At 40.5% G+C, this 13,656-nt stretch overlaps 1 protein-coding gene across 2 annotated transcripts; it reads left to right on the top strand.

Moving 5' to 3' along the window:
- The first annotated feature begins 4,529 nt into the window (after positions 1-4,529).
- Positions 4,530-6,482, top strand: TCEAL6 (transcription elongation factor A like 6). 2 transcript variants are annotated; one of them, XM_066249337.1, is made up of 3 exons: positions 4,530-4,598; positions 5,217-5,283; positions 5,623-6,482. In XM_066249337.1, the coding sequence occupies exon 3, from the start codon at positions 5,651-5,653 to the stop codon at positions 6,230-6,232; it is 582 nt and encodes a 193-aa protein (XP_066105434.1). In that variant the 5' UTR covers positions 4,530-4,598; positions 5,217-5,283; positions 5,623-5,650; the 3' UTR covers positions 6,233-6,482. The 2 variants fall into 2 exon arrangements, with proteins under 2 accessions (XP_066105434.1, XP_066105433.1); XM_066249336.1 differs by having other exon boundaries at positions 4,537-4,650.
- The last annotated feature ends 7,174 nt before the right edge of the window (positions 6,483-13,656 follow it).

The following is a 13,656-nucleotide window of genomic DNA, read 5'->3' as shown; positions in this document are numbered from 1 at the left end:
CAAAATACTTAAAGCCAAAACTGACAAAATAAATGAAAAAGACAGACAATTTGATGATAATAATTGGAGACTTCATACAAGAATTTCAAAATGGATGGAACAAGTAAGAAAAATATTAACAAGGAAACAGTACATGAATAAAACTACAAACCAACTAAAATAAAAGACATCAATAGAATACTCCAAGCCACATCAGAATACATATTCTTTTCAACCACCCATGGAACATTCTCCCAAACTATATACTAACTATGCTGTAGTTAACATATATATATATATATATATATATATATATATATATATATATATATATTTTAAAGGATTGAAATCATACAAAGGATATTCTCTGATTATAATGGACTAAAAATAGTAATCAACAACATATGGAAAGCTTAAAAATCTATAAATGTGTAGAAATTAAATAACACACTTTCATTGAATCAGAAAAAATCATGAGAGAAATTAGAAAGTACTTCGGGATGAATGAAAACAACACAACATACCAAAACTTACGGAATGTAGTAAAACATTGATTAGAAGGAAATGTATAGCTGTGAATGCTTATTTTAAAAAGATGAAAATCTCAAATTAATAATTTAAATTTCCTTTTTAAAACACAAAAAAAATAAAGCACCTTAAACCCTAAGAAATTAGAGGGGAAAATAGTAAATATTAGAGTGGAAACAAATGAAAGAAAGACTAGAGAAATAGAGAATATTATTAAAACCAAGAGTTTGTTCTTTTAAAAAAAATGACAAAACTATAACTAGATTGATCAAGAAAAAAAAAAAGAGGATTCAAATTACCAAAATCAGGAATGAAAGAGGGGACACTAGTCTGAACTCTACAGGTGTAAAAAGGATTACAGGGCAATACCATGAACAAATTTATGTATGACAACTAATAAGACAGATGAAATGGACAAATTACTTAAAGACACAAACTACCAAAACTGACAAATAAAAATAGAAAAAAAGTAACATTACTGAATATTTAGGGTACAGAACTACAGGACTTTATCTCTCCCCGAAAGCCACTAGTGATCTGGCAAAAAAATACCAAAATCACCTTTTGCTGAACTCTAGAATCTAGTCAAGAAATTATAACAATCAGGGCAAATTTTTATAATGAAAACATTGCTGCTTTGTTGTAAGAATTTTTTTAATTGAGGTAACATTGGTTAATAACATTATATAAGTTTTAGGTATACAACATTATATCAATAATTCAATATCTGTATAAATTATAGTGTGATCACCACCAAAATTATAGTCTTTATCCACTTTCACACATTTGACCCCCTTTACTCATTTGGCCCTCTCCTTACCCCTTTCCCCTTTGGTAACTACCAATTTGTTATCTGTTTCTATGCTTGTTTTGTTTGTTCATATTTTTTTATTCTTGTTTTATATTCCACAAGAAAGAATGTAAAGAAAAGAACATGTAAAGAAAAAGGAAACCTTCCCTTCCCTTCCCTTCAGAGAACATGTAAAGAAAAAGCAACCTTTCTACACTGTTGGCAGGATTGTAAAATGATGCCACCACTATGGAAAATAGTAAAAAGTTCCTAAAAAAACACACCTATAAATAGAACTACTATATGATCCAGCAATGCCTGTCCTGGGCATTTATCTGAAAAACATGGCCGTGACATAGTAGCTCAGTTGGTTAGAGCACTGTCCTAATTTACTAAGGTTCCAGGTGTAATCCCTGATCACGGCACATAAAATATTGAATGCATGGATAAATGAAGCAACAAATAGATGTTTCTTTAAAATCAATTAATTTTTTTAAAAAAATGTGAAAACACTAATTTAAAAAGATATATGCACCCTTATTTGCATCATTATTTATAGCTAAGATATGGAAACAACCTAAACCTCCATCAATGGATGATGACTTGATAAAGAAGATGTGAATATCTATATGTGTATCTATCAATATATCTCTATATATTATGCCTATATACTTATATGAGTGCTATTCAGTCACAAAAAAAATGAAATATTGACATTTTGACAGCATGGATGGACCTCGAGGGTATTGTGTTAAGTAAAGAAAGTCAGAAACCAAATGACTTCATTCAGATGTGGTAAGAAATTTTAAACCATCTGTCAACTGTTTCCCTATACCCCAGATTGGTAGCAATCTGTGGATAGCAGCCTATTATCCTTATCCTGGTTCATATTGCTAGTGCCAGAGGGAAGAAATAGGATTCTATTCTCATAAAATTGCGGTTGCAGGTTTTCGTCTCTCTAGTAGCTCCCTGAAAAACCAACATATAATTTTTTTGGGGGAGTGTCACACCAGACTGACAGCATTCCAAAGACTGAGGCTGGAGCAATATCTTAAGTGGCTTTTGTCAAAAACATTTAAAATCACAGATATTTTTCAGAGTAGTCTGCTGCAAGAAATGGCATTTGGAATAAACAATAAAGTAACCGAGAAGACTAGGAAGGAAGAATTGGGGGAAAGAGATTCATGGGAGAAAAAACACATTTAAAAAATTCACTTATACTGGAATGCATGCCCAAAGTGGAACACATGATAGGAAAAGGCCAGAGAAGACCTTAAGAATTCACCTTTGGCTGGCCTCAGGCTCTGCACACGCAGAAAGTAAAGCACTAAAAAAGTGCTCCGAGTCAAAGCTCATCTGCAAAGGGTGGGAAAGTATTTACCTTTCTTTAATTCTTTTGTTGGCTCTAAATATTTAAAGTAACTCTATCCGAATACCAGTTGAACACTGAACTAGTGAAACACAGACTTCTGTGGCCACATATGACAAAGAGTAGAACATCTACAAAAATATTTTTTAAAAGTCACTAAATAAGGGGGGAAAACCCCACAACAAAGAACAGCAGCAAACCCTGGGAAGTGGGAGGATCTGATTTCTTGAGTTGACATGTTTCAATATTAAAACATCCAAATGTTCAACACAAATTGTTAGGCATATGAAGAAACAAGAAAATATGGTCCATTCACAAGAAAGAAAAAAATATTAGAAACTGAATGTGAGAAAGTATATGTATTGGTCTAACTAGACAAAGATTTTAGATCGACTGTCTTAAATATGTTAAAGAGTTTTTAAAAAACATGGACAAAGGACTGAAGAAAATAATGAAAAGAATGCCTCAGCAAATATAGAACATCAGCAGAGAGACAGAAATTATAAAAAGGAACAAAACAGAAATTCTGGAGCTAGAAAGTGCAATTATTGAGATGAAAAGCTCACTAGAGAAATTCAACAGCATATATAAGAAGGCATAAAAATGAACCGGTTAACTTAAAGATATATCAATTAAGATGATCTAGTCTGAGAAGCAAAAAGTGAATAGAATAAAGAAAAATGAACAAAGCGTAAGAGATCCATGAGATATCACCATGCATACTAACATGTGTAATGGGAACCCCAGAAAGAGAAGAGAAATAGAAAGGGGAAGAAAGAATTTTTTAACAACGGCTGAGAATTATGAAAATTATTGGAAAGATACTAATCTATGAGTCCAAGAAGTTCAATGAACTCCAAACAGGATAAACTTAAAGAGATCCAAATCAAGATACATTATATCGCATCTTCAAGACCAAATATATGGCACTGTAGCAACTATAATATTGACAATTTTCTAGATTTTGAGTTGAGTGATGGCTTCACAAGTGTGAAAAAGTACAGGGAAGGGAAGGTGAGGGAAAGGAAAGAAAGGCAAGGAAAGGCAGGGAAACGCAAAGCAGGGAAAGCAAAGTAAACGAAAGGGGGACAAGCAGATGTCAATAATAGGAATGTGTTGTAAACCAAGGATTACGATAAAACTGTTCATCTGTGGTCCAAATTAGAAATGTTTTGATGTTTCCTTTTTTAGCTGTCTACCATTCTATCTAGATGAGAACAGGTGAAATGATTCAGTATGAGTTTCAAATGTGGAAAAAGTGAGAAGTTGGTAAAAATCAGTTTGAGGGAAGTGAATTTTGACATTCCTCAGGGACATTCAAGCAGAGGTGTCCGAAGACAATCGGTGAAGAGGGTCTGAGGCTCAGGAGGGGGAGCAGCCTGGCTATACAGATTTAGGAATCATCTGTGTTTGAAGGGAAATGAACACAGATCACGCAGGCAGAGAGAACACACGGGCTGAGTGAGAAGGGAGGAGGCCCAGGAAGACCCTCCTCAGGTAGCAGGGCAGCTACGTGGCAGGCACCGTCACCGGCGCTCTGGGTCAGGCAGAGCCGGTCTTGAACGTGGGCTGGGGCGCAGTTGCTGAGCGCTCCTAGGGAAGTCCAGCACCCTCCGGGGGATGGATCAGCCGTCACACCTGGCGACAAGGGGCATCTCACAGGGAAGCTGGGCGAGGACCTGAGATTCGCCACGTAAATAAACCACCTGCAATCAGGAAGCTTCTTCTTCCTGCTCTCTCGGTGACTCAGATGAGGGGGAGAGAGGGGTGATGCGGAGGCCGAAGCTGGGGTGATGCGGCACTCACGTGACCTGCCGGGTGCCCACGTGGGCAGCAGCCCCCGCACCCACCGCGGGTCCAGTCCCGGCGCCGTCCGCTCCCGTTGCCGGGTGCGTCGCCAGCTCCCTGAACTGCACCGGTGGCGGGCGTGGGGTAAGCTGCTTTCGCGAGCCCGAGGGAGTGCAGGCCTGATCCTGGTCAGCAGGTCAGTTTGCAGGAGGGAGCTGCCTGTGACTCTGGCAGGGGTGGAGGTGGACGCAAAAAGGACGAGTGAGCAGAGGCGGGGCGGAGCGGGGGTGCTGCGGAGGATTCCGGGAGATGCTGGAGGAGGGGTACGCGGTGTGGGCGTGAACAGGTGAAGAGGTAGAACAGAACCTCTTTACAGACCCCGCCTCCTCCTCGACGCCCAACCTCTGCGCACTCCCATCATTTTTGAGCCTGAAATGGGGGTGGGGCGCCCTCGCAGTGCGACAGTGAAACGTAGGCATATTCTGGAAATAACCCCCGTCACTACGCCAAACGAGGAAATATTTACCTCCATGAAAAGGGGGCAAGGATGGGGTGGGTTGCTGGTAGGGGTGGTGGACGCAGAGAGCCAAACAGTTTGGAAAGCGTCCTGGTCTGGTGCCCAAGGCTTGAAGACAGATATGGGGACTGGGGTGCGGGGCAGGTAGGGGAGGGCAACGTTGGATGTGGAGCGCCCAGATTCAGGAAAGGGACCTCAACCCACTGAGCACGCAGCACCTGTCCTTGTCTGCTGTCTGTCTGCAGCTCTGCGTGACGGTCCCCAGCACTCTGCAAGGCTAGGGGAGGAGGAACCTGTCCAGAATCCCTGCAGGTCAGTGAAAGGGGGAGGGGCACTGGAGGTGGGGTGTGTTTGTGTGTGTGTGTGTGTGTAGCACAGCTTGGGCAAAATCTGAGGGCCTACCTCCACGTATAATATAAAGACACCCTCCCCCTGCCAGGCCGAAGGATGGTGCAGGTGGCAGGGTCTGCCAGAGAAATGGTTGCCTCTGGTGTGTGGGAGGAACAGTGGGGGAAAGTCTGGCAGAAGGCCAGGTCAAGGGAACCCTGACTGCGGGCCAGATGCCAGTGCCATCCAGACCTGCACTCCACCCCCGGCCCTCAGTCTCCCTTGTCTCCTCTTTTTCTGCTCTCTCCCCACCCCACTCCCCAGGGACAGCAGAAGGAGGGGCCATCTCGACATGGAAAAACTCTACAAGGACAACGAAGGAAAGCTGGAAAACGAGGGAAAGCCAGAAGATGAAGTAGATACAGAAGATGAAGGGAGATCGGACGAGGAAGAAAAGCCAGATGTGGAGGGGGAGCCAGGGCACGAAGATAAGCTCCAGGACGAGGCGCAGCCAGGGGGTGAGGGGGGGCAAGAGGAGCAGAGCGAGTCCGCAGGTGAGGGCAAGGCACGCGGTGAGGCCAAGCTGGAGCCCCAGGCCCAGCCAGAGAGCCAGCCCCGGGCCGCGGAAAAGCGCCCAGCTGAAGATTATGTGCCCCGGAAGGCAAAGCGGAAAACGGACAGGGGCACGGACGACTCCCCCAAGGACTACCAGGAGAACCTTCAGGAAAGGCATCTGGGCAGTGAGGAGATGAGGGAAGGTGGAGATGTGTCCAGGGCTCAGGAACAGCTAAGGAAAAACCAGAAAAGGGGTGGTTTGCATTGGATGCAAAGAGAGGTACAGGATCCATTAGTGCCAAGGGGCCAACGCGGTGTGAGGGGAGTGAGGGGCGGAGGTAGGGGCCAGAGGGGCTTACACGATATCCCCTATCTTTAATGCCCCTTGTCGTCAAATCTGATATCTCTGGCGGAAATATTGCCAACCCTGCTTTCCCTGGTAGGCAGTTGCCAAGTGATGTCTTTCATCTGAAGCTGATACTTTGCTTTAGGTGTGTTTCACTCTTGTTACCAGCAGCCTTTTGATCCAACTATACAGTGCTCTGTGTTTCAGTAGGCGATATTCACCCATATGTGTGGAGATGTTCATCGTACTTTGTAAAACAATAAAAAATAATTTCAGAACCACATGTACAGTGCCAGCTCATTTTTATTTTTAGATTTTATTTATTCATTTTTCAGAAAAAGAGAGGAGAGGAAGAGAGAGAGAGAGAGAGAGAGAGAGAGAAGTGGGGAGGAGCAGGAAGCATCAACTCCGATATGTGCCTTGACCAGGCAACCTAGAGTTTTGAACCAGCAACCTCAACGTTCCAGGTCAACGCTTTATCCACTGCACCACCACAGGTCAGGCCAGTGTCAGCTCATATTTGTAAAAATATGACTATGTTTGCATAATGCATTTATGCACAGAGAAGACTCTGAAAATGTGTACACTAAAAAGCAGGCAATGATTTTTCTTGTATGGTAATCAAAAAGAGGTCTTCCCTGTGCTATAAAATAAGTCCAATCACTTGACGGTTATGTACTTCTATGTCAATCCTCTGTGGCCATGACCATCCCCATGTCATCCCTTAGCTGTAACCATGCCAAGCTTAACAGTTGCCCTTTTCTTGAGTTCTTCATTATTCTATGGTGCCCATGAAGTCTGATTCTTCTTTTTTACTTTGCTCATTCACCTCCACGTTTTCTTAAAAAGAATATATATATATATATATATATATATAATGTTTGTCATAATAAAAAATAACTAAAACAAGAAAATTATAAGTGATTGAAATTTTTACTGAGTTCATGACAGAAATAAAAATAGTTAAAATTCTTGCTTTCAGAATGTACAGAATATGTAAAATATATTATCTCTAGGACTTACAGCTAAAGGAATTAACCTGATAGTTACAACAGACCCACTGCTGTAAGGGTCAATGTTGTCATCTGTAAACTGAGGATAATACTTTCTTCACAGAACTGCCAAGTGAGGTACTACTGAGTTTGTGAACCGTGCTGTGACCTGCCTCTCACCAGATAATTGGGGGAAGGATGGTTCCCACACCACTCCCATGCAGATAAAATCAGACATGTGGAGGGGAACTTAGGGAGGTTTCATCTTTGCTTAGGAACAAGTTCAAGAAGCTGAGAGTTGGGTATTATTCTCTCCTGAATACTGCCATGTTTACTGTGCACCGTGCCCTTCCTCCTGGGTTCTTTATTCATTATTGATACCATCTAATGAGCTGGAGTCTTTAAGGTACCAAAGCCCCATCAATTCTCTGTAGCCAGTGCCCACCCACCCTTGACCCTTAAAAAAGCGTGAATGAAAGTCTTGTCCCCAAGTTAGAGTTATAGTTACCAGTTCCTTGTATCTCCTTAGTGATACTTAAGACTCTAATACTTTCTGACATTTTTTTAGTGAAATGGTCATTTATTTGAATTTGTTGGTTTGTGTGTGTTTTGCATACATGTATATCCTTCTCACCAAGTTCAGATATTGCAGGTTAGACCGAGAAAAAAATACCTATGTTATAAAGTCTGTGATGTTCTCACAGGTCGATATTTCTTTTATTTTTAATTTATTTATTTTAATTTATTTTTAATTTTTATTGATTTTAATTGATTGTGTTTATATAGATTCTAGTGTTGCCCCGAATGCATCCCCCTCCCCCATATTCCCCTCAACATTTCCCTATCCCCCCTCCTGATAGCACCCTCCCTCTTTCCCGTCAGCTTTATCCCATCCTATCATCCCCTTTCCCTCTGTTGATATTTCATCTGCTGACTTTTTCCTAGGTTGAGTTCTCTCCAGGAAACTCTTGTCATATCCCACTTCGGTTGTTCAGTAGAGCCATCAACATACTGAGTTTTTAGATACATGTAAGTAAACATATGTGTGCATGGAACAGTTGCATCAGCATCACCTGAGAGCTAACTAGAAATGCAGAATCTCAGGTTCTACCTCAGACCTACTGAATTAGAACCTTCACTTTAAAAAGTCCCCAGGTGATTTCTGTGTACATTGAGGTTTGATAAGAATTGGTTTAGAAGGAGACTTTAGGCTTCCCACTGTCACCTTTGCATGAACTATGTGCCTGAAAGGATTAATATATGCACTGTATAAGGCACACATAACAGAGTATTAAAAGACCCATGTTTACCAAACCAGCTACCCATCTCCCCATGCATTAGTACATTTTTAAATTAATTCAGTGGTCAAAACTAACAATTTTTCATGGAATAAGATAAAATAGAGTCAAATAGAGTCAAATATAAAATATCAAATGGCATTGCAGATAGTTAGAATGTTTTTTTTTGTGTGTGTGAAATTTGTGTTTCAGTTATGTATGTATGTGTATCATGGGTTTTGATGAAAATATCTATTTCTGACTGCGAGCTATAGTTTAAAAAAAACAAGAAACACTACATTAGATTCTTCATATCTCAAAGCATACCCAGTCCATTTCATACTTCTATCCCAATGCCCAGCACCTAACAAATAGTAGGTATTTAATAAAAGTGTAAATAATAATGATTACTTCAAGAAACCCAAAATTTTCTCCAAGTTTGGCCCCTATCTACATAACTAATCTTGGACAAATAACTTTAGTTGTTTAACAAGGTTTATGTCCAATTCCAAAAGGATTGGAGAGTCAGAGGCTTCACATACTGCATAAGGCCTATTGCAGTTTATAATTAGAGATGCCAATCTCATCCCAATAAATCAATAAAAAAGTAAAAAAAGATGTTAGAAAAAAATATATATATACACACACACATTTATATATATGCTGTATATATATATTATACACACACACACACACACACACACACACACTCAGCAGTACCAAGGAAAGCTCCTGCACTGTAGAGTGGAACTCTCAATTTCAGGCTCTGCAAGTGAAACTAAAAAACTGTGGAATCTGCTGTGAAGGGACCCAGTGGAGGGCCCAGTGTATGCCACAAAATCACAACTTCACAAAGGAGCAGAAGCATGCTTGCCAGGGTGGGAAGCCAGAGTGAGTTGAACTACCTGCAGATGATCTTTCTCCACTTAGTTTGTGAGACTTAAGGCCTTGGATTTTAGATACAACATATATCATACTGGTTTTTATGTTTGAATTCCACGTGGTTTTTAGTTTTGAGTGGAATCCAGGACAATAACAAAAAAATCTACAATGGGTCCAGAGCATAGTGCAATTTTCTCTGATACTTCAGCTGCATGACCTATAGACCTAACTGTATTGTATTTCTTCTGAGCAGTCTATGAAACTTTAGAAAGCCTCAATAATGAAATTAAAATACACAGCCCAAGGGTTTTAGAGGAAAATTGTGCCTTCTTCCCTTGGAAACAATTTTCCATTGACAAATTGCTCCTAGCTTGCTTCCAGACCCTAATAAAGACTTATCACCTGACCTTGAGGTATTAATTCTTCATGAATAAGACACCCAATATGAACTTGTTTCTATCTACTCTGTTGAATAATAGTGTTTGGTGCGAGTATCAGCTTTCCATCATTAATTGAAAATGGATTTAAAAGACTGGACTTGAGAAAGTCAAGAAGGCATAAGTAAATTGCATGATCACTACTGCTTCATTTGCTTCTCTCAGCCAACATATATGGCCTCACGAAGGGTCTTCATGACCAGTTAGAAAGATACAGATAAAATACAGTTCCTGGATGTATCTTCTTGTAGGTTGATAGTAAATGCAAGTGAATGTCTGTTGCATTATTGCTTCACTCAGAAATAATTCAGAAAACAAGTGAAAAAGAGACATGTTACTTACCAATGGATAGAATTTTATATGATTCATATGGTTCTTCTTTTTGTATACAATCAACCATGGCTATAAGTATGGATCTACTTGGGCTCATGTGTAATGATTAAATGATTGGTCAGGGACTTGGAGAGAATTAAATTGGAAAAATAATGATGAGGAAGTCTGAGAAGCAGGATTGTTAGATAAAGGGCATAGTGTGAATATTTGTGCCCCATGATATAATCATTTATTATTGATATTACACAACAAATGACCACACACTTAACGAAACACTCATTTATTAGCTCACACATCTGTAGATCAGAAGTCTGGCACAGCATGGGTTATGTTCTTTGCTCAAACTCTCAGAAGGCTAATATGAAGATATCAGTCAGACTAGGTTCTCATTAGGAAGCTCTATGGACAAATCTGCTTCTAAGCTCATTTAGGCTGTTTTCAAAATTCAGTTCCTTACAACTGTAGGACTGTGGTCTTAATATTTTTCTGTTTACAGCTTGTAAGAGCTTGCATTCTTTACCATGAGGTTCATTCCATATTCAAGTCAGCAATAGTATGTTGACTCTTTTTCATGCTTTTAATCTCTGACTTCTCTCTCTCTGATTCTAGACTCTTTATTTAAAGGGATGATGTGATTTGGTCAGGCCCATTCAGAAAGTCTTCCTATGTTCCAGTCAACTGATTTGAGACCCTAATTGCATCTGAAAAATGGCTTCTCAAACACACGTGGACTAGTGCTTTATTAAATAACTGGGAAAAGAAATGTATACACCACCATCTGTAAATTTAATATGCTATGTTAGGCCCTGGCTGGTTGGCTCAGTGATAGAGCATCGGCCCAGTGTGTGGAAGTCCCAGGTTCGATTCCCAGCCAGGGCACAGAGGAGAAGTACCTATCTGCTTCTCCACCCTTCTCCCTCTCCTTCCTCTCTATCTCTCTCTTCCCTTCACACAACCAAGGCTCCATTGGAGCAGTTGGCTTGGGTGCTGAGGATGGCTCAATGGCCTCTGCTTCAAGTGCTAGAATAGCTCTGGTTGCAATGCAGCAATGCTCCAGATGGGCAGAGCATTGTCCCCTGGTGGGCTTGCCAGGTGGACTCAAATTAGGCCCATACGGGAGTCTGTCTCTCTGCTTCCCCACTTCTCACTTCAGAAAAATACAAAAAAAAATATGTTATTTTAAAATTCTGCCTATCACAGTGTGCCTTTTGGTCCCCAAGCATTTATGTCCTTCTCAAATACAAAACAAATTCACCTTCTCCCAAGGTTCCCAAGAATCTATCACATTACAGCATTAGCTCAATAGACAAAATCTTATTACCTAAATTATTTAAACTAGATGTGGATGAGAATCTTGGATATAATACATTAAGTACAGTTTTGAAGATATTCCTTTCCATCTGTAGACTTGTGAAACTAAAGATACAAATTCTTTGCTCACCAAACTCCCAACATGTAATAATGGGAAAAGCACAGGATAACAGTTAAAGACAAAAATCAGTAAAACAGCCCTGGCCGGTTGGCTCAGTGGTAGAGCGTCGGCCTGGTGTGCAGAGGTCCCGGGTTTGATTCCCAGCCAGGGTACACAGGAGAAGCGCCCATCTGCTTCTCCACCCCTCCCCCTCTCCTTCCTCTCTGTCTCTCTCTTCCCTTCCCTCAGCGAGGTTCCATTGGAGCAAAGATGGCCCGGGCGCTGGGGATGGCTCCTTGGCCTCTGCCCCAGGCGCTAGAGTGGCTCTGGTCGCAGCAAAGCGAGGCCCCGGAGGGGCAGAGCATCACCTCCTGGTGGGCAGAGCGTCGCCCCCTGGTGGGCGTGCCGGGTGGATCCCGGTCGGGCGCATGCGGGAGTCTGTCTGACTGTCTCTCCCCGTTTCCAGCTTCAGAAAAATAAAAAAATTAAAAAAACCAGTAGAACAGAAGATTAAAAAAAAAGAGTGAGTAGCCCAAAACAGCTGGACTTTTATCCCTATTAGGTTTCAAGTCCTGGGAATAATTATTTGTGACTCTCAGTTTCACCCTCTGTCCTCATGGCTCTATCCTCTGAACTATCAGCTCTATATTCTGATCTCTTGGTTCTGTCCTCCAATTCAGCTTTCTTTTTTTCATTAAAGGTGATATGTGTTCCCAGTTAAGTAGCTTCATCAGGCTACTTCTAACCTAAAGAATATGGGGGTATGATATACTCCTTTATGTCTCTTTTATTCCAAGCTGACAGTGGGTCTGCTGATACAATTTTATTAAGTACCTTGAGAATTCTTGAACAAATTGAACTGGGTTTTACTCCATTGGAAAAATACATACACTTACAGATATATTTAAGGTTATTTTACTTTATCTTTGGCTTCTGCTGAGGTGCCTGAGTGTGGCTGCTCTCAGCAACTAATCCTCATGCTTCAAGTCTGTGACTTTTCTCTCTCTAACGTCTATACCCTTTAAGCTTCGTAGAAGCTGTCTTGTTTGGTTGAAATAATTGATGGATGTGAGCAAAGAGGGAAAAATTTGAGATGGAAAGATACTTTACTTGGGGTGATGGGCACATGATGCAGCATGCAGATGATGTTTAATTGAGTTGGACACTTAAAACTTGTATCATTTTGTAAACCAGTGTCACCCCAGTAATCATTATTATTATTTTTGGAGATAGAGATGGAGGGACAGACAGAAAGAGAGAGAAATGAGAAGCATCAACTCACAGTTGCAGCACCTTAGTTTTTCATTGATTGCTTTCTCATATGTGCCGTGACCGGGTGGCTACAGCAGACCGAGTGACCCCTTGCTCAAGCCAGCGACCTTGGGCTCAAGCTAGCCAGTGACCTCAGGGTTTCAAACCTGGGTCCTTAGCGTCCTAGGCTGACACTCTATCCACTGTGCCACCGCCTGGTCAGGTATCTTTCACTTCTGATTCTAGTTGTTCAAGCCCTTTGTCTTTTTTTTCTTAGTCAATATAGTTAAAAGTTTGTCAGTTTTGTTGGTTAAAAAGAACACCCAGCTTTTGTTTCTACTGATTTTCTCTATTGTTTTTCCACTTTCCATGTCAGTAATTTCTTCTCTAATCTTCACTATTCCCTTCCTTCTTCTGGCTCCAGGTTTAATTTGCTCTTCTTTTTTGTAGTGTCATAATGTGAGTGGATAGACTATTAATTTGAGATATTTTTTTTAGCTGGTTCCCATAAGTTTTGGTATGTTGTGATTTTCCTTTTGATATTTCACCTTTGACTCATTCATTATTTAGGAATGTGGTGTTTAATTTTCATATTATTTGTGAGTTTCCCAATTTTTTCCCTGCTATACATTTCTAATTTTACTCCATTATGGTTGGAGACAATACTTTGTATTATTTTTAACTTTAAAATTTATTGAAGTATGTTTTATAGTATAACATATTTATCCTGTAAAATATTTCATGTGCACTTGCAAAAAATATATAATCTGTTCTTGGATGGAATGTTATATAAATATCTGTCAGGTCTGGTTTTTTCATAGTGTGGATCAAGTCTCTCTTTTTTTACTTCTAAAATGGACTTTTATTAAGAATC

Source organism: Saccopteryx bilineata, chromosome X (assembly GCF_036850765.1).
Source record: "Saccopteryx bilineata isolate mSacBil1 chromosome X, mSacBil1_pri_phased_curated, whole genome shotgun sequence".
In the NCBI taxonomy this organism is placed as follows: Eukaryota; Metazoa; Chordata; class Mammalia; order Chiroptera; family Emballonuridae; genus Saccopteryx; species Saccopteryx bilineata.
The sequence above is the reverse complement of the archived record's forward strand: the minus strand, read 5'-3'. Positions and strand labels throughout refer to the sequence as shown.